Consider the following 18642-nt stretch of genomic DNA (forward strand, 5'->3'; position numbering starts at 1 on the left):
ATATCGTAACAGTATATATTTAATCAGAGTTTTTTTGTGGCTGGTGGGTTGGGTTGGCCTGAACTTTTCTTGTAAGATTCAATGCATCATGCATATAAAGATAATGGGTGTGTGTATAATATATATATATATCACCTATTGACTAAATTACAAAAAAAAAAAAAAAAAAAAATCTAACCTCTTTCTTTTGTTTAAAAATTACTTTTATTGTTTTCAAAACTTTGAATACTATTATTATTAATGTATCATGTTCGTTAATGGAGTAGAATTTAGAACAACATGGCAATTAACAACACAAAATTATCTTAAGAGTGTTTTTCTTCCATTGTCAAGGAAATTTGATTAGTCATTGCTTACCCAATTATCTTAATCAATTTCCTTTAAAAAAATGATAACTTCTTTCCTGTTTACTCTCTTTTTAGACTTAATCTATCAGGTTAAATTTCTCATTTGGAATACCAACATATATACCAGTGGTGCATTGAAAAAACAAAGTTGCGGTTTTTTCTTTTTCTTCCTTATGTAGCCTATATTGTATAAATTTAGGTGATGCGAACTAACATACATATAGATATTATATATGCATATATTGGAGGTGTGGATATATCGACAGCCATGATAAATGTGCAGAGGGCGGATATCTATGGGTGTGGATGAGCTCGTTTGGCTTTTATCTTTCTCGCACCACCAACTCATATTATATGGTTTTATTTGACACTATGATATGAAACTTTATGGTATCACTTAATCCAAATAATAAATACATCGATTCTAAAAAAAAAAGAAAGAAAATATATATATATATATATATGGTCTATCATTTGGCAGTTAGTGAGCATGTATTGAATATTACCCGCACGAACAGTGTTCAAGTTGTCCAACTTGAGTGGCATTCAGCATTTCTTACTTTGCAGGATTGTGTATTATCAATGGAAAACCAAGAAAAAAGATTTCTCTGTGTTGTTTTGTGTGGAGTAGTGGAGACTGGAGTGGCAGCGGGCCAGCTAGAAGGCAACTTTGGACTTGGTTTCTTTCTATATACACTCTTATCATTACAATTCCACTGCTACACAATATATATATATATGTATCTTCTTCAATTTAAATCTCTTTTAATTTGTCTGCTTAATTTTCTCATCTAAAAATCATATATCATGCAAGTTTAAACTCCACTACTTTTTTTTTTTATGTATATAACATAAGTTGAAGACTAAATTTTATAATTTAATATATATTCTCCACAAACAATTTTGGGTTTTTGGATAGAGTTTAATTTTGTGTAACTTTTGTTCACTGCTATATGACTCGGACGTTGTGGATAAATATGACTTGGGTTTATAAATATTCAATTTTTTTTTTCTTTTTAAATTAGAAAATGTGATCTAAATGTTGGGGGAATTAAAATATTACTCGCTCCCATTACCAAATTGCAAGCAATTCACGAAAGACGATGATCTTTATATATGTGTAATAATCAGGGTTCTTCTTAATTAATTACCTGTTAACAATAGATTACACTGCCACTAAAATGAAAATGATAAGTTTCTGTAACAGCGTTGGATTGTTCAATAAAATGGAATTTCAATTCCCAAATCTGCAAAAAATTCACACTTGGAAGATTTCGAAGCAATAAAATAATTGTACAAAAGAAAATAATTTGTACGTTAGCTCCACTTGAGAAGATTTGAATTAGGCGATGGAGTGTTGAGATTCGAAAATGAGAGTTTCCACGCTTTCAGCTCCCCATCGAGACTCCCACTACACACCGACACGACGCCGTTTGATACCCCCTCCGACACGGCCACCAGCGACTTCACCGGTTTCTGATGCCCCTCCAGTACAGACAGGCAATTAAAACTCCCATCTCCTCCACGTTGCCAAACCCTGACCGTCCCATCCGCCGACCCACTGAACAGCAAATCAGAGACGTAGATCAAGCAGAGTATCGCCTTTTTGTGGCCCCTCAGTGCGCCGATCACCGCCATGTGGTTCGCGCTGTCCTCCCTCTCCCACACCAGAACGGACCGATCGCACGCTCCCGAAAACAGCAACGAACCCTCGTCGTTTAACGCCAATGCGTTCACCGCCGATTTGTGCTTCTCCAATGTCGCCACCAACACGTGCCGCTTCTCCCCCGCCGGAATCGACCACACTCGGATTCTCCGATCAGCCGACCCGGTGTAGACGATTCCCCCGGCGGAGACGGCCACCGCGTTGACGGCGTCCTCGTGCGCCTTCACGGACTCCACGCAGCGCCGGTCGGAGCCTCGCCACACCTTCAAGCTCCGATCCCAAGAAACAGAGTAGATAGAATCGCCGTTGACGGCGAGTCCAGTGACAGCGTCGGCGTGTTGGATCCAGAGGAGCTTCTTGTGACGGCGGACGTTGACGTAATTCTTGGGGAGTATAAAACGGCGGAGGCGGTCGTTGAGGGTGGGGAGAGTGTCGAGCAATTGGAATTGTTGTTTCTTCGTCTCCGCCGCCGTATTCTTCCAGACGCGGATTTTGCCGTCTTGGTGAGAGGTGAGGATTTCGCCGCGCAGAAAAGCGATTCCCTTAACGGAGCCGGAGGAGGAATCTTGAGCGTTGAATGTGGTGACGTGGGAGAGGGTGGCTCGGTCGTAGACGTCGATTTCGTGGGCCGAGGCCGCGTAGAGGTGGGCCCCGTGTACGGCGAGATGGGAGATCGGGAGCGACGAGGGGGGCTTTAAAGAGCCGACGTGGAGTTGGGCAACGGTGACGTTTACGGCATCGGTGGGGAGTTTTTGAAGAGATGGAATCGACGGTAGCGATTGGAGGGAGAGATTGCTGTGGAGACTGGAGCAGCTAGTCTCGCAGCTGGAGGAGGAGGAGGAGGAATTGGCCGACATGTCGGAAAGGCTACTTGCATCGGAAACTAAGTACGAGGAGGATTGAGGCGGCTTGTTGGGGTCGGCGGCGGCGGAGGTGGCGGAGGAGCAGGGGAGTAGCCACGATCGGAGCCTCATGCCGGCGAGGAGAGAGAGATAAAGAGATGATGAGGGAGGAAGCGACTACGAGAAAAGTGGTATATATAGAGAAAGAAAAAGGGGTAGCGGAATGGCCATTGAGAGATTGCCACGTGGATGATAATGGATTTTCCGTAAAATATTACGATACGGCGCGTCCGAGGTAAGAAAGAACGAAAGAAAGAGGAGGCGATGGTCAAAATTGGAATAGGGAGGGGTTAATTTCCAAAATTGGAATAAGTGGAGGGGGGTAATTTCAAATTTGGGTCAATAAAAACGGTAACTTTATTTACTCGACGCCCACCCAACAACTCAAATGGTTTTTTCTTAAATTACAATGATTAAAATCGAGATTTTGGAATTTTAATGATTAAAATGAATATAAATTGAAAGTAATCCGCTGAAATAAATCAAAGCTAAAATATACGTCTAAATTAATTTTGTAACTAATAGAATTCGTGTAAACTTTTAAGGGAGTAAATATTCTCATTTTATTATTATTATTATTTAACTAATTTAGTCACTAGCCATGAGTGATAGTATTTATATGGACTCATTCTAAATTTTCGATCTTAATTCTTTTAAGTTTGTGAACATTATTACTTAAATGTTAATATGTTATGTTAATATGCGATACTTTAATCCATAAGATTATTAGATACTTAAAGAAATTTATAGTAAGCGACAAAATTAGTTGTTATATTTATAAATTTATTTAAACGAAAAGTATAAATATGGCAAGATTTTCCTCAAATATGTTACAAATCTACCAATTTTAAATTACTGGTAAAATATATCATTAGGTTATATATTAGATTACTTATTATCTTGTTTAAAATTAAAAGTTGGATCCCACTTTCAAATGAGGTCAAAGCAAAGAGGGGGGGGGGCAAGATGGGTCAATTGGAGTGCAACTTTTAGGAGTAAGGGAGACAGTTAAGTCATAGCTAAGCTGAGCCAAGTGGAGGTTCAAACACGGCTATGAGAATAAGATGTCTTTTTTTTTTCAATTATAATTTTCTTTGAAGCTTCGTTTATATTTTGTGTGTTGTTTTGCGTTATTGATGGGTCCCTTCTTCTCGGGTCTGAGAGGCCCATTTTGCAACAACAAATGGGACCTTCATATAAATTCAAAATTCCCTTTCATCATTGAATTAGGATGACATGTCAATTGAATTTGCATCAATCTTGGAATCAACGACACCTGTAAAATAGAATAACACTAAAGATCGATGTAGCTCTTGCCACACATGTTCCGATGTTTAAGTCAGAACCGAAGAAATTGAGTATCGAGGGTAGGATATTTTGGCATAACAAAGAGTAGAGATTTGTAGCGTCCCCTTAAGATTTGGTTCACCCTCTTATTTATAGAAGTCGAATCCTAATCCAAATTATATAGGTCGAATCCTAATCCTTTTAGGATCTACATAGGTCGAATTTTAGTGTTCTCGGGAGATCTGAACTCCTGGGCCAATATATTTCTGTCTAACGTTGGATCAAGGGTTGAGATAGGACAGATCTGGCTGCACAAAAGTCGATGAGAACCAAAGGAATGGTCGAGAACACCTCGACGCCGACCACGGCTTAACTCAGATCAATGGGTTCGATGCTTACGTGGTTCTTATGCTTCTTCCCTGACCTAATCTCTACTTCTTTTATCTTCCCACAACATGTTATTAAACGTAAATATATTATTTAAAATTATTCATAATATTTATTATGTTTATATTAGTGATCTTTTTATTACGAAAATGTTGAGAAGGAAACAAAAATTTAATAATACCTTGACAAGGAGTTAAAATCCTTCAAATATCGCTCTGCATTATTGATTATCTTTTTCTAGTGACCCCAAATATTTTATAATCTCTTTTTATCTCTATCTTCTTGTCACGTTGATGCGTGACATTTACTTTGTTAATATCAGTTTTCTTTCTTTTTCTTTTTTAACCTTTTTGTTCCCTTTGTGGATTACTGTTTTTAGCTGACTTATCCATTTTAAATTATACATACAACAATATTTTTTTAAAAATGCAACTTGCCCTATGTAAAGTTATTCGGCTTTCTTGAAACAAATCATTTCATAGTACACACCTAGGACCGTAGCTTTTCATAACTTGTAGTTAGTGCGGAAAAAGATTAAAAAAAAAAAAAAAGTCTCAAAATATCTATCATCGTCTTTGGAGAGGAATGACACTGCACGAGTGTGAAGCTAGAATCTCCTCCTCTAATATTTTTAATTAATATTATAAACTCCCAGATCAGATATAAAAAGATGACTGTGTAAATTTAAATCATCAAATAGTTTGAGGGTAAAAAATACTTAAAAAGTAATTTTGGATTAAATATTTACTTCATTTAAAGGCATTAAAGTCACTATTACCTTTATATGTAAAATCACAACCAAGCCCTAATGATTCTTTGTTGTTTGACAATGAAAGCTGAAGATGTTTGTGCATCTTTTTTAATTGGGCGATATCTAATGAGTAAATATCTTCCAAATCCAAACATTATAATAATTTCTCAAAATGCGTGTTTTTATCCCAACCACTTGTCAAGTTGGCAATAAAATACATGATGGATGGATAACCAAGTTGCACTCTCAATTTTTCATTTGTCAATGCCTTTTTTCTTATAATCTAATATAGATTTAGGGTTTCGGAATAATTAGGAATTTCCAACCTACACATCATAATCATATTATGACTCTATAGGCTAATTACATTTAATTTTGTCCTTTCTTTCCATGATCTCACTTTATTATTTCCATGCATATCAATTTTGAAAATTTTTAGTTTTATTAAAGCAACTTTTGGTCGCTGAATGATAGAGCGTAGGGACCTTGGGCTTTATGGTATCACATACCTTGAGGTCTTGGGTTCAAGCTCCGCGCCAGTTATGGTGTTGCTTAGCTTCGACAACGAGCCTCGGTTATAGGATTCTATAGAGGAAGCCACACGGTATCGATTTTTGGAAAATTAAAATAATAATAAGAAAAAGAATAAAAGCAACTTTTCAGCCCCACTCTATCAATCATCAGTCTTTTCCTGTTGAGATAAACCCTAAGAGCAAGGACCTAATATAATTGTGGTTTAATACACTAAAAATACAATTCAAACCAAAGTTTGATAGCATTTATGGAATTTAATACAAGAGGGTCCTCGCTGTAGCATAGGGAGAACAAGCATTAAAGTTTTGAACTATGATATATGGGAGAAGAAACAGACAAAACAATATGCAATAAATAACTCCTTTTTGGATGCAAACTTCTTTTTTTTTCCCTTATAGTTGAAGATTTTTGTGACAGGCAAAAACTTAGAACCAGTTAAATTTTGTTTGTTGAGCCATCACAAGCTAAAACTATAATTCAATCGATTAAGATATTTCTTTCCCAACTGTTAATTGTACATTAAATGTTTCTCTGCATTAAAAACTGATGCAGTTGATGAAGTCATCCACCGGGCTTCAGCTGAACTGGACAATTCTGTTCATAAGATTAGGCAACACTGTTACATGGCTGCAGATGATAGTGGGGAACAATGTTTTATGTTTTATGTTTGTGTTTTGTTTTGTCATGTTCTCAGATCAAAATATTTAGATTCCTCTCAAATTCAGCCCCAAGAAACAACCAAAAATTTCAGAACTCTATTTCTTGTTTTCATCTGCTAAATAAGGATCCCCCTTCAGACAATTAAACAAACCACTATTCATCCTCCTAGATTATGTCAAACTTGATATCTGCTTAGATCAAAATATCCATGGTCAGAATTAATGCTTCCACATGATTTGGTTCTTAATACATGTTATTTACATCTAACAATCGTTTATCTCTCTCCATAGACTGCAGTGTCGGCTGTTAGACACAGAAAAAAAGGGGGTTTTTTTTAGACAAAACGTGATTGAGAAGTGATGGAGAAGATAACTAAATAATGTAGGACTACTCGTCTATATTTCTTTCACATGCTCACAGGTTCCCATGGCGGGCTCCCCCTCCATCAACATCATATGGTTGGGACTTTTGAAAACTTAATATCAGGCTATCAACTTTCATTTAGTTTCATAGACTTAGATCATAATGAAGCTGATTGATAATTACAGCAACGTGATCAAATTCGCTTAAGCAGACGTATGAAGGCTACATTATTTACATTCATTTGTATACATAATCTACAGATACCAAGACTGTTTACGAGTGAACGATGAATAGAAGCTCTTATCATGGAGGGAGTGACTGACTGTTAACTGACTAATCAGAGAGTAGTAGGCTCCACTACGACCAAGCCCGAGAAGAACCGCATGTGATCCTTGTTCGATGATTCTACCGTGTTTTATTACAGCTATTGTATTTGCCTTTTGTATAGTCGACAACCGGTGAGCGACAACTATGCTTGTTCTACCAACCATCACCTTATCCAATGCTTCTTGGACTAAAGTCTCTGACAGGCTATCCAAAGCACTGGTTGCCTCATCTAGCAGAAGGATTTTTGGATTTTTCAACATGGCTCTTGCTAATGCTATTCTTTGCTTCTGACCTCCTGATAACTGAACTCCTCCTTCTCCACATTGAGTTTCATAGCCATTCTTCATAGAACTGCAATAACAAAACCAAAAAAAAAGTTAAAAGAAATAGTCAATAGATTTGATGAAAATAAGGCTGTATAAAAGGAGATGGTGATGAATTTAACCTATTACCTAATGAATTCGTGAGCATTGTCAAGTTTTGCAGCCTTCCTAATTTCGTGTTCTGAACGATCCTTTTGGCCAAATAAAATGTTCTCGCGGATAGTTCCTACAAAAAGTGTAGGTTCTTGACTAACCAGAGCAATGTGTGACCTCAAACTTCTCAGATTATAGCTCTTGATGTCTTTTCCATCAATGAGGACAACTCCTTTTTGAGGGTCATAAAATCTTTCGATCAATCCAATGATGGTGGATTTCCCCGAACCACTCTGCCCAACCACTGCGACGGTTGTTCCAGCTTCAATCTTGAGATTCAAGTTCTTGAAGACCAAATGGTCAGGCCTAGCCGGGTATGCAAAAAAGACATTGTTCAATTCTAATTCTCCGCGAATCGTCTCTTTAACTTTTATCCCTTCACGTTGTTGTGGGTCAATTTCGGTTTTTCTATCAAGGATTGCAAAGATTGATACTATGGCATTTGCACCTTTTGCTATATCAGAGGTCATGCTTCCTACATCTGCAATATTCTTTCCAGTGCTCATCAAGATGAAAAATGCTTGAAAGAGCTGTTTAGGCGTTACTGATCCTTGATTTATTAGTCTCCCTCCATACCAAAGTGTCAAAGCTGTAGTTGCAGTAGTCAGAAATAAGGAGCTGAATAAGCCAAAACCTGAAATCCACGATTGTTTTACATTCTCCTGCTTGGGGGCTTTCATTGAAGCTTCAAACAGACTCAAAATTCTATCCTGAGAGGAAAATGCTGCAATAGTCCTGTGGTTGGTAATGGCTTCACTAGCTAGTTGACTGCCTTCACCCTGTGCTTTCCTGGCTTTTTCAGATATACTTCTCATTAGAACCTTTCTTGAGTAGAAGCTTCCAATGATAAGTGGTTGCATAGCAATTGCTACAATAGCTACTCTCCATGTCACAAGTAATCCAAGCACAAATGCGAGTGTGGCAGTCACAAATACCTGAACCAAAAGCGACGTTCTTTCTGCTACAAGAGACCGAACCAAGTTCCCTTCAACAGCTAGTCGTGCGCATATGGCTGCACTTGTATTCTCCTCTTGATCAAACCATCCAATCTCAAAGGTCAGGATTTTCTCAAGCATTCTTTCTCTCACCCTCTTGGTTAAATTCTCCCCCATAATTGCAAAGCTGTAATGTTGGACTAGATTGGCTATGCAGCTAAGAATTGTTATACCTAAAAATGTGAAGCAATAAAATCTAATGTTTGATTTAATGGCGTCACTGTCCTTTAGGAAATAAACTGAGGCGATTGTTCCTAAACAATATGAATATATTGGCTGAGTAACTCCAGTGCCTATAGCACCCATACAACCAAGTAATGCTTGTTTCCACTCGGGTGCATTTAGTCTCCAAAGATGCCATTGAGAAGGAGACCGAGAAGAACAAGAGGTGTTCTTCAAGCCTTCACAATAGTTGTAGTCACTAGAGTCAACGTCAAACGAATATGGGCATGACATGGAATATACTGGGCTTCTCATCGGGCTACTTCGACGGACCGATATCTGATTTACTGGTGTCTTGGGAGTCTTGTCTCTTCTAGCAGAATTATACAAATAACTGGAAGCTTCATTATTCGTGCAAGATTGCTGCATTTGCACCATTTTGCTGTAAATTCCTCCATTATCTCTTTGAATTAACTCCTCATGAGAACCTGATTCCGCCACTCTACCTGATTGAAGAACCAGGATCTGATCAGCATTTAGAATCATTGAGAGACGGTGGGCGATAACAATTGCAGTCCTTCCATGTGAAGCTTGGTCCAGGGCTTCCTGTACAATTCTTTCAGACTCTGCATCCAAAGCACTTGTGGCTTCATCCAACAGAAGAATTTTGGGGTCTCTGATTAGAGCTCTTGCTATGGCAATTCTTTGCCTTTGCCCTCCAGATAATTGAACACCAAATTGCCCCACCTGCATTCAACGCTAAATTTTTTGAATCAAAATCAAGACAAAGAAGTCATGAGACCAATTAAAAGAAGAAGAAACAAGGCTAGGCTTACTTGAGTTTCATATCCACCAGGTAATTTTGCAATGAAATCATGAGCATTTGCAGCCTTAGCTGCTCTCTTAACAAGTTGCATAGAAGCTCCTTCCTTACCAAACAAAATATTTTCCTTTATGGAGGTTGCAAATAGAATTGGCTCTTGATTGACTAATCCCATTTGGGATCTCAGCCATTTAAGCTGAAGCTTCTGTATTCTATGACCATCAAGAAGAATGTCTCCTTTGACAGCATCATAAAATCTTTCTAGTAAATTAATCACAGTGGACTTGCCTGAGCCACTACCACCAACAAGGCCTACTGTCTCACCAGCTTTTACTTTCAAATTAAGTCCTTGAAGAATGGGGTTTTCGGGTCTTGATGGATAAGAAAATTCAACATCTCTAAATTCAATCCGTCCTTTTAAATGGTCCAAGGTTTTTCCTCTACCATCTCCAGCATCAATGGCGGGAATGCAGTCGGTCATCTTAAAAATGCGAGCTGCTGCAAGTGTTGACTCAGAGATGAAAGAGAGATTTGGGAGTGCATTCATTGCACACCTGAACAAGCAAAAAGACACATCATTTTGTTCAAAACTATGATGTAAATTTGGCAGATACCAAGGAGAGAAAGAAGAAGCCAGTCACTCACAGTCCACCAAAAATGATACAGATTCCAGAAATCAAAATGGGTCCACCTTTTTCTCCTTTTTCGGTGACGAGAATACCGCCTACCCATGCCTGGAATGCCCAAGCTGCATATATCATTGCCATGCTGCCCATCATAAGTCCCTTCCCAAGTCCTTGTTTAATGCCAAAGTACATACTTTTTTGAAGTGCATTACTGAACTTCTCTAAAGTTTGGAGCTCCCCTACGTATGAATACACAGTGCGGATTGAAGAGATTGCTTGTTCGGCAATGCCACCAGCAACACCATATGAATCTTTGGCCCTAGCACCCAAGTCCTTATGGACCTTCCCCAATCCAACCCCAGGAAGGATAAACATGAGAGAGAATGGAAGAGCAGCCAAAGCAAGCCGCCATGAGAGCACAAAAGCAGCAGGAATGCAGAAGATAAAGCCCGAAAGGTGAGCCAGAAAGTTCGGTATCTAGAACCAAAGGAAAATCCATGTTAGGTTTGATGCAAAAGGTATAGAAGAATGAAAAGGTTTGATTAGGGAGTTGAAAACCTTCTCAGCTATGGTATCCTGGATTGAGTGGCACTCAGAAGTGATGGAAGAAACAAAGAGAAATGTAGAAGAACCAGCTTGGTTACTGTCGAAAAAACCAGCTTCTTGCCTCAGAACTGATTTTAGGTACTCCATTCTCATTCTGGATGTCTGTCTTTCTGCTGTCCTGGTCCAGCACATTCCCTCTGCCGGTCAAAAACATAGAGGTTTTAGCGTTCCCTTGAAAGAAACAGCTAAAAACAAGATTCCAACAATCTTTGCTCGACCAAGTTTAGCCAAAACAATCCATCTATTATTACACAAAGTTACTGAGAGGAAATAAATCGGATTGAGATGCATACGGCTCTAAAATCACATTTCAAGAACTCAAATTACAAACAGACAAGACATGCCCTCGGTTTTGAAGGTAACATCCAAACATCCTAATGCAGCTATTAAGTTCTTACCAAATAAAGCACAGATCCCAACACCAAAAGCAATATAGAGCAGCCTGAGTGTGTACTGCAAGCAAACAGATAGATTACAGGCTACAGCTAGTAAATTCCATTGAAGAAAATGCACTGAACTAGAAAAGTAAAGTACCTTGTCCACCACTTGATTGGAAGAAGTGTTAGGATTAGAGCGAGAATACTGATTGATCATACCACTAAGAACAAGCATAGTGAGTGGGGTTGTAAGCCCATCTCCAATGCTCCCCAAAGAACCCAATAAAAGCAGAAACTTATCAACCCCATCAGCATATCTGAAAAGGCCACTTTTCTTCATGCCCATAATGCCTTCTAAGAAAATACAGGGCGTCCAACTCCCAACTCAGGTCGAAGCCTTCTCCAAGTAACCTTGAATTTAACACTTGCAGAACTGAGATCCCTATGGTGGGGGGCGGCATTTTGTCTGGGATCAAAACTGAGCTCAATGCCATTCCAAATGGCAGGGAGTGGAACCAGTAGTTGGCTTGTTGATTAGGATTTTCCATGCAAACAGTCGGTAGAGTCATCAGAAAAAGGGTGAAATAGAATCCCTTGGGTTAAATACTGGAGCACAAAGGGCCAAATTTAGTTCTTTCACCTGCCCACAAGCATTAAGAAGAAAAACAAAAACAAAAAAAGCCATCTTGGGAATTTTTGTCTTGCTTGCGAGTTGCACTTGAGCCATGGGATTTGGTAAAAAATATAAACAAGAATTTTGTTTCCTTCACCTGGGTGAATCAGAAAGGGCTTTGTACACGAGAAACAATAGTTTAATGCCTCCTTTACAAGCATTTCTGAAAATGACAATTAAATAGATGGTCCAAAACTAAAAGGTTTCATAATAATTCATCCAACAAGTGAGATGGATGTAAGGAACCCAATTCATATGGAAATTGGGCCGAGCTCAACCCACCCACATCCTCCAGACAAGTATTTCAGTGTTGTTGGACTTTAGGCTGCGTCAGCCATCAATTTAATTGGCCTTCTTCAAATTAGAGATTCAAACAAGCGGGATAGTTTACAAGACTCAATCGACTAAGAAGTTAAAAATTTCAACTCCACATCTCATATATTGTTGAACTAAAAGAATAAAATAATAAGGGAAGAGAGTGGGCAAGCGTGCGGTCTTGATTCTGTAAAAGAAAAAGGGTTAAATATACTCTCACACACACACATATCCATGAATGAAATCTTAATTTACAAAACTGGATTTTTTTAGGGAGAAAAAAAAGAGATTAAAAATTGGGGAAACCCAACCCAAAGAAGACAAAAGAAATGGAATGGTTGAGAAAGAAGCGTACCCAAAAATTGTCTTTTGCACTTCACTTCACTTGGCTTGGTCGTGGTACTGCTGACCAAACACCAAAAGAAGGAAAAAAAAAAAAAAAAGAAGAAGAAGAACCTTAATATGAATAAAGTGGGGGTGGGGGTGTCAGCAGTGACACCAACAATACATTCCATTGAATAATGCAATTTCCATATACACCCAACAAAAAACAAAAACAAAAACCCATGAATATCCATATTAATTGCCTAGGCTGACGTGGGGAGCATCGGATGGGTCCACGTGTCAATACCCCAGAGCATGGATTGCCAAGACAAAGATAAAGACTGTGCGGTGACAGACAGGGTGCAGTAAATGAGGCAGTAGAAATAAAGGGTCAAATTTCAAAAATAGTGAATGTGGAATTGTGGATATGGATGGACGCCCTTTCCCCTGTCACACTAACATTCAAACAACACAAACTAAACCACACAGAACAAAAAGAATTAGGGTTTGGTTTTCAATAATTGCAAAAATGCTTTGGCTTCACTTTCTAAGAAAACCCTAACATATTATCATGTATTTGTTTCTACCGAAAATGTTCGATAAAGAGCAATAAATCTACGAGAACACTTGAATGAAGAATCATTCTCTTTAATTTAAGGGTATTTAAAATATTCAGTTATAATCGTTGGTGTAAAGAATTTGAATTTATGGTTATCTCCGAGAACCGAACAAATTGTACGCATTAAGGGAGGAATATAGTTGAGCGGTTATTTATCCAAACGTTAAAATCAAGTTTGGAAGCTTTCGCCTGGCAAGCTTTCAGTCGAACTGTTGATGACGTGTTCCAAATTACCATTATCAATATTGAAAATTAAGTATTAAGACCATAACATGATACAATCATGGTCATCTCTTCCACTCCTTACTCTTTACCCTATTTATACCAAATCTTTGTCTTCTAACTACCTTTGGTTCTTTCTTATTCAAACCAAAAAGAAAAAAAATAATAATTTTTATGTATAATTATACAAATAAATCAACTCTTCAAAATTATATATATTTCTTAAATTATATTTTTGCAATTTTGATTAATTAAGGCTTGAAGTACAAGGAGTGGTTCAAATTAATTTGGAATTTTTTTTTTCTATAAATTACATCTAGAAACAAAAAGGTAAAGATTTAAACATTCAACTCAAAATGAGGACCTACACATGCCTATAGCTAAATTTAGTTATTGATTTGTTTGTAACATAAAGGAATAATTGGTATATTTTCTTACTTGAGCTTTCTAAAACAGTTAATTTTGAGATTCCAAACTATTTCTCTTTTGCTCTGACTATGGTAAAATGTACTCAACAAACACTATGAGATAAAAGGGCTAATTTTTGGGATGCTCATCAATTTTACTTTGGTAAAAATGTATAGAGCCGTAATATTTTTGTTTCTTAGTGCTTCATTTTTTTTTCATATTTTAAAAATCTCAAAGAAATACCATGCACAAGTGCTTAAAAGTTAGCTATTTATTATTTCAAATTTAGATAAAATTAATGTTTTCAAAACCAAAATAATAATAATAATTAGTTTAACATTTACACGATTCAACCATCAAGTTCGAATCGATTAATAAAATGGTTAAAATTACTTGATGTTTGAAAGTGATTTTGACGTTACAGAATCACTGTCAAAATTACTCATTTAAATTTACAATGTTTTACGAGGCATTGCCTCCCACTAAGGAGTTCCACCTTAAGCATTGATTCCTCTGGCTCTCTCTTTGTGTCATGTGTTTTCTTTTTCCTTTTTAGTACATATGGATTGAAAGATCGAACTCACAACCTCATGATTGGAGATATATACCAATTAACGCTGAACTATACTCGTTTTTATGTGTTTGTTTTGGATAAAGAGGTGAAATATCACTATTGATACTGACCATGACATCCTCTGGTCTATCAAACACCATTATCATATCATATGCTGAAAATTACCCAAAAATAAACACATCCAACCAACAAAGACGATGCCTCTTTTGGAACTTTTGCTACAATTTTAATAATAACGATGTAACACCCACCACCCACTCCATGTGAGAGATAACAAGAACATGAACATGAACAAGAACAAGAGATATATGTGCTTTCTCTTTCTCCACCTCAAACCGACCTTGGGAAAATGCCCAAATTAAAAGCCCTTCACCACCCATGAGGATAAGCACCGCCGCTGCTGCTGCTTCTGCAGGCGCCAGAAAGTCAGCAACTTGAAGGTTGGCCAGCGCCCAATCCCAACATCTTCTTTTATCCAATCTCTCTTTTGCACACATCTTTAGGAAACTTCGCCGTCGTCTTCTTCCTCAACGCCACCGCCGCTTTGGCTACTGCTGCTTCCACTGCCATTCCCAGCCACTGTTACTGCCCCATCATTATCATCATCATCTTCTTCTTCTTCTTCTTCACCGTCCATTGAAGATGGACTAGAATTTGGTTGGCCATGGGGGGCGGGCTGTTTCTGGGCACCAATGGGGAGCGGCTCCGTCAGCTGCCTCCCGTCCCGAGGCGGCAAAAACACCACTGGCAGGTAGTGGTCCATTTCGCATGGGAACTTTGAGTTCTTGAAGTGCTCCTTCAGCGCTTCCAGTCCCTTCAATTTTATTTTTACTTTTAACCATTAATAATACAAACAGACAAACAGACAAACAAACAAACAGTTGAATATACATATATGATCAGAACTCAAAAGATCAGGATTGGTGACAATCCAATCACCTGTACTCTAGCATAGGTGACTTCACAGATTTTTCTGGAGTTGAAGACCTCCCATGGCTGAAGATGAAACGCTTTGTACAGCCTCCAAGTGGCCTCCGGTGAAGTCATGTTCACAAACCCATACCCAACGTTACACTTGTTGCTGTATATTACAATGAAATAAGTTTTAAAACTCAGAAGCGTTATATTGTTTTCAATCCCAATAACCAGGGAAGAAATCTTTAGCGAACCCTCACTTGAAATCGATGGGGAGATATACAAAATCGTAGGAGGAAAGGGGCTGCTCATCGCCCTCGCCCATCTGCTCGTTGCAGTGAATGCAGTGGTTGTCCAGCATGTTCAACAGCAACTTCTGACTGCACCCATTTCACAAAACTATACCAATGAAAAAGAAATTTCCCAATGTCTAATTACACAAATCAAACACACCCACTCATACTTGAAAAGAGATTTTTTGGTTTCTTTTGTTTTCGAACCTGTACTTGTTGGGGATGTTCTTGATCATCACAGTGGTCCTTGAATCTCGGCAATCGGAATCCGACGACGTGGTGTTATCGTTTATCAGGAATCGGGAATCGAACTTCTTGGATTGTCTGCATTTCCTTAGCTTACTCCTGGTGGGCGCCGGCTGCAGTTGCTCAGCAGGGCTAATACTACTGTGGCCGCTTTTTGAATTCTTTCTCAAATCCCCACATGGTTCTCTCTCGTCGATTTCGTTACACACAGCGCCTTCCAAATCGAGGGAAGCCATTTTCCCGTTCAGGTCGTTGGAATCCAGGCTCTTCCTAGGGTTACTACTCGGGCTTCGGCTCCCCTTCCTGGAGGAACTCAATTTCCTAGAGAAACTCTGGGTTTTTGGATAGTACCACCGCGGCGGAACGTTGGAGGCTGCGCCACCGGAGAAACTTCTGGGCGGCGTCGGAGGTGGAGGAGGAGGCGGCGGTGGCGCGCATTTCAGACTCCTGGGGTAGAGATTGTTGGCGCCGCCGATGGTCGGAGCGGTGAAGAACTTGTTGCCATGGCCGCCCGGCCGACTGAACTCAATCACAACCGACTTTCCATTGATTTCCTTTCCGTTCATCTCTTTTAGAGCCTTCCCCGCGTCCCTGATGTCAAAAAATTCAACGAACCTCTGCTGTTTCTTCAACGGCGTCTCCCTCAACTCCTTCACCGGACCTTACAGCAGAAATTTCAAGAAATTAAAAACAGTAGGTCATGTTCATGAAGATTTTCTCACAGACAGACAAATAGAACAGACAGAAAGTGAGCAAAAAAGACCCATCAAAGATTGCGTTATATAAATATATAAATAAATATCCCAAACCCCACAGCCGAGTCCCCACAAATTTCTCCGAGACCCATCAAAAAGCTCCCCATACTCCATTTTAAAACCAAAATCAAACGAAAAAACGGAGGAGATGGAGTTGTTATTTTGTATACCAAAAGCCTCGAAAATTTCAGTGAGACAAGAAGTGGAAACAGCGGAGTCCAAATTGAAAATGACGATGGTGCCCTGATTCTTGCCAGCCGGGACGGCGTTGCTGGCCGGAACGACGAAGTGGGCCCAGACGGCGTGGCCGGCGATGAGCCCACGCGCCGGAGAGGGGCGTGGGGGAAGAGGGAAATCGGGAAATTGAGAGGCGGAATTGGAGAAGAAGAAACGGTTGTTGAAGTAGTTGCGGAGGCGGCACTGGTGGTGCATGTGCTGCTCCCGAATCTCACGCAACGCCCTCTCGGCGTGGCGAATGTCGTAGAAATGGACGATCACGATCCCATCGCTCACCCTCTCCATCTGCACCCCTCTCACGTCCCCAAACCCTTCCAATTCCCGCCGAACCATCGTCTCGCTTACGTCGCAAGGAACCGAACTCAGCAGCAGCGACCGAGTCGCAACCGACGACTGCGCCTGCCCGCCCGACCGCACCGCGACGCACGGCGGCGGGTACCCCACACCGCCTTCGCAAAACGGCAGCACCGGGACGTTACTGATTGGAGGATACGGAGAGGAGTAGGGATAGAATATTTGGTGCGGCTGTGGCTGCGGCTGCGCCATCAACACAGTGGTCCCTGGATTGGTCGGATACCTAGGCCGGAACTCCTCCGCTCTCGGGTCCAAGCTTCCCGGAAAACGGCCGTAGCCGCCGGTCTCCGCCATGTGCGGTCGGAAAAAAAAAACAAGTCGGCCGTCGACGGAGAAAATGGGCTATTCCTCTCTCTCTCTCTCTCTCTCTCTCTCTCTCTCTCTCTCTCTCTCTCTCTCTCTCTCTCTCTCTCTCTCTCTCTCTCTCTCTCTCTCTCTCTCTCTCTCTACTGCTCCTCAAGTACTGGAGTACATGGTTAGTTTGAAAACGGTGGTGGTAATGGGAATAGCTTCGTCTCTTCCACTGGGTTCCAAAGTAACGGTACAATAACAGGGGAAAAAAAAACGCTGCTCGATTTCTCTCTCTCTCTCTCTCTCTCTCTCTCTCTCTAGATTTCTCTCTGTGAGTGAAAAAGTTGAGTGGAAAGCAGAGGGGGAAGGAGAAGGGTTTGGTTGTTTCCTGTAAATCCACCTTTTCGGGCCAAGGTCGATAAAAATTTTAAAAAATTAAAAATGTGCCCTCGGCTGAAATGACGGGAATGCCCCCGGGGGTTCTTGGCGATGAAACGGGGGCCGTACACGTGGAGGCGATGGGGAAGAGGGGGAAATCTGTAGCACACGAGGACAAATAATAATTAAAATTGCGTCGGGTGCCCAATAGTGCCTTTTTCAGGTTGTTGTTTTTGACTACTCGTACTGCTCGACTCCTTTTTTCCTCTTTTTTTTTTCTTCTTTTTTTTAAATAACAGAAAAACATTATTTTGTCCCAATCTAAAATTTTTCTTGTTTGGTTCAATTATTGAGATTTTTTCTTGCCCATTCGTGACATACTAATGCTTTGACTGCCCTCTCGTTATCATTTGCTTTCTTTCTTTGTATTGTTTCTTCTTTTTTTCTTAAAAAGTATATATATTTATATATATTTGCATGCATGTGAAATTAATATTGATCCCATGCAAATGCACACCCATGCATCTTTCACCTCATATTTAATTTTTGCAATCATGACTCTAGTTGTCTTGCATTAATTTAAATCCAAAACTTGTTGTCTCTATGAATTAAGATTCTTAGAGAGAAAAAAAAAACCTTTCTAAAAAGTATTTTTTGTTTTTTATAGAATGTAATATTAGATTCAAACTATTAAGTTAGGTTTAAACTTAATTTTATAAACTTTTTATTTTCACTTGCATCTTTTTTTT

At 39.5% G+C, this 18642-nt stretch overlaps 3 protein-coding genes across 4 annotated transcripts; all 3 read right to left on the reverse strand.

The window, feature by feature from the left end:
* Positions 1 to 1561: 1561 nt before the first annotated feature.
* Positions 1562 to 3032, reverse strand: LOC111019788 (Transducin/WD40 repeat-like superfamily protein). Its single transcript, XM_088116845.1, has one exon. The coding sequence runs from the start codon at positions 2985 to 2987 to the stop codon at positions 1665 to 1667; it is 1323 nt and encodes a 440-aa protein (XP_087972971.1). The 5' UTR covers positions 2988 to 3032; the 3' UTR covers positions 1562 to 1664.
* A 3984-nt stretch (positions 3033 to 7016) lies between these two features.
* LOC111019682 (ABC transporter B family member 15-like) lies at positions 7017 to 12477 on the reverse strand. 2 transcript variants are annotated; one of them, XM_022296091.2, is made up of 7 exons: positions 11447 to 12476; positions 11311 to 11365; positions 10865 to 11049; positions 10326 to 10783; positions 9694 to 10234; positions 7677 to 9604; positions 7017 to 7575 (listed from the first exon to the last, which is right to left on the reverse strand). In XM_022296091.2, exons 1-7 carry the CDS (start codon positions 11633 to 11635, stop codon positions 7152 to 7154), a joined length of 3780 nt encoding a protein of 1259 aa, XP_022151783.1. In that variant the 5' UTR covers positions 11636 to 12476; the 3' UTR covers positions 7017 to 7151. The 2 variants fall into 2 exon arrangements, with proteins under 2 accessions (XP_022151783.1, XP_087984486.1); XM_088128360.1 differs by having other exon boundaries at positions 11311 to 12477.
* Positions 12478 to 14549: 2072 nt separating this feature from the next.
* Positions 14550 to 17861, reverse strand: TEL1 (terminal EAR1-like 1). The gene is made up of 5 exons (XM_022296232.2): positions 16804 to 17861; positions 15840 to 16539; positions 15600 to 15719; positions 15364 to 15505; positions 14550 to 15238 (listed from the first exon to the last, which is right to left on the reverse strand). Exons 1-5 carry the CDS (start codon positions 17516 to 17518, stop codon positions 14924 to 14926), a joined length of 1992 nt encoding a protein of 663 aa, XP_022151924.2. The 5' UTR covers positions 17519 to 17861; the 3' UTR covers positions 14550 to 14923.
* Positions 17862 to 18642: the final 781 nt, after the last annotated feature.

This window comes from Momordica charantia (assembly GCF_013281855.1).
Source record: "Momordica charantia cultivar OHB3-1 chromosome 9 unlocalized genomic scaffold, Mcharantia_2.0 BLBB01000009.1, whole genome shotgun sequence".
NCBI lineage: Eukaryota > Viridiplantae > Streptophyta > Magnoliopsida > Cucurbitales > Cucurbitaceae > Momordica > Momordica charantia.

What these genes read in the sequence shown, in the direction of transcription:
- LOC111019788 (XM_088116845.1), bottom strand. Translation starts at nt 2,987, where the DNA reads ATGAGGCTCCGATCGTGGCTACTCCCCTGCTCCTCCGCCACCTCCGCC.
- LOC111019682 (XM_088128360.1), bottom strand. Translation starts at nt 11,635, where the DNA reads ATGGGCATGAAGAAAAGTGGCCTTTTCAGATATGCTGATGGGGTTGAT. An exon ending in AGGATACCATAGCTGAGAAG is followed by an intron (nt 10,784 to 10,864) that starts GTTTTCAACTCC and finishes CTTTGGTTCTAG; the next exon opens with ATACCGAACTTTCTGGCTCA. An exon ending in TGTATCATTTTTGGTGGACT is followed by an intron (nt 10,235 to 10,325) that starts GTGAGTGACTGG and finishes TTGCTTGTTCAG; the next exon opens with GTGTGCAATGAATGCACTCC.
- TEL1 (XM_022296232.2), bottom strand. Translation starts at nt 17,518, where the DNA reads ATGGCGGAGACCGGCGGCTACGGCCGTTTTCCGGGAAGCTTGGACCCG. An exon ending in AACATCCCCAACAAGTACAG is followed by an intron (nt 15,720 to 15,839) that starts GTTCGAAAACAA and finishes AAATGGGTGCAG; the next exon opens with TCAGAAGTTGCTGTTGAACA. An exon ending in TATCTCCCCATCGATTTCAA is followed by an intron (nt 15,506 to 15,599) that starts GTGAGGGTTCGC and finishes TGTAATATACAG; the next exon opens with CAACAAGTGTAACGTTGGGT.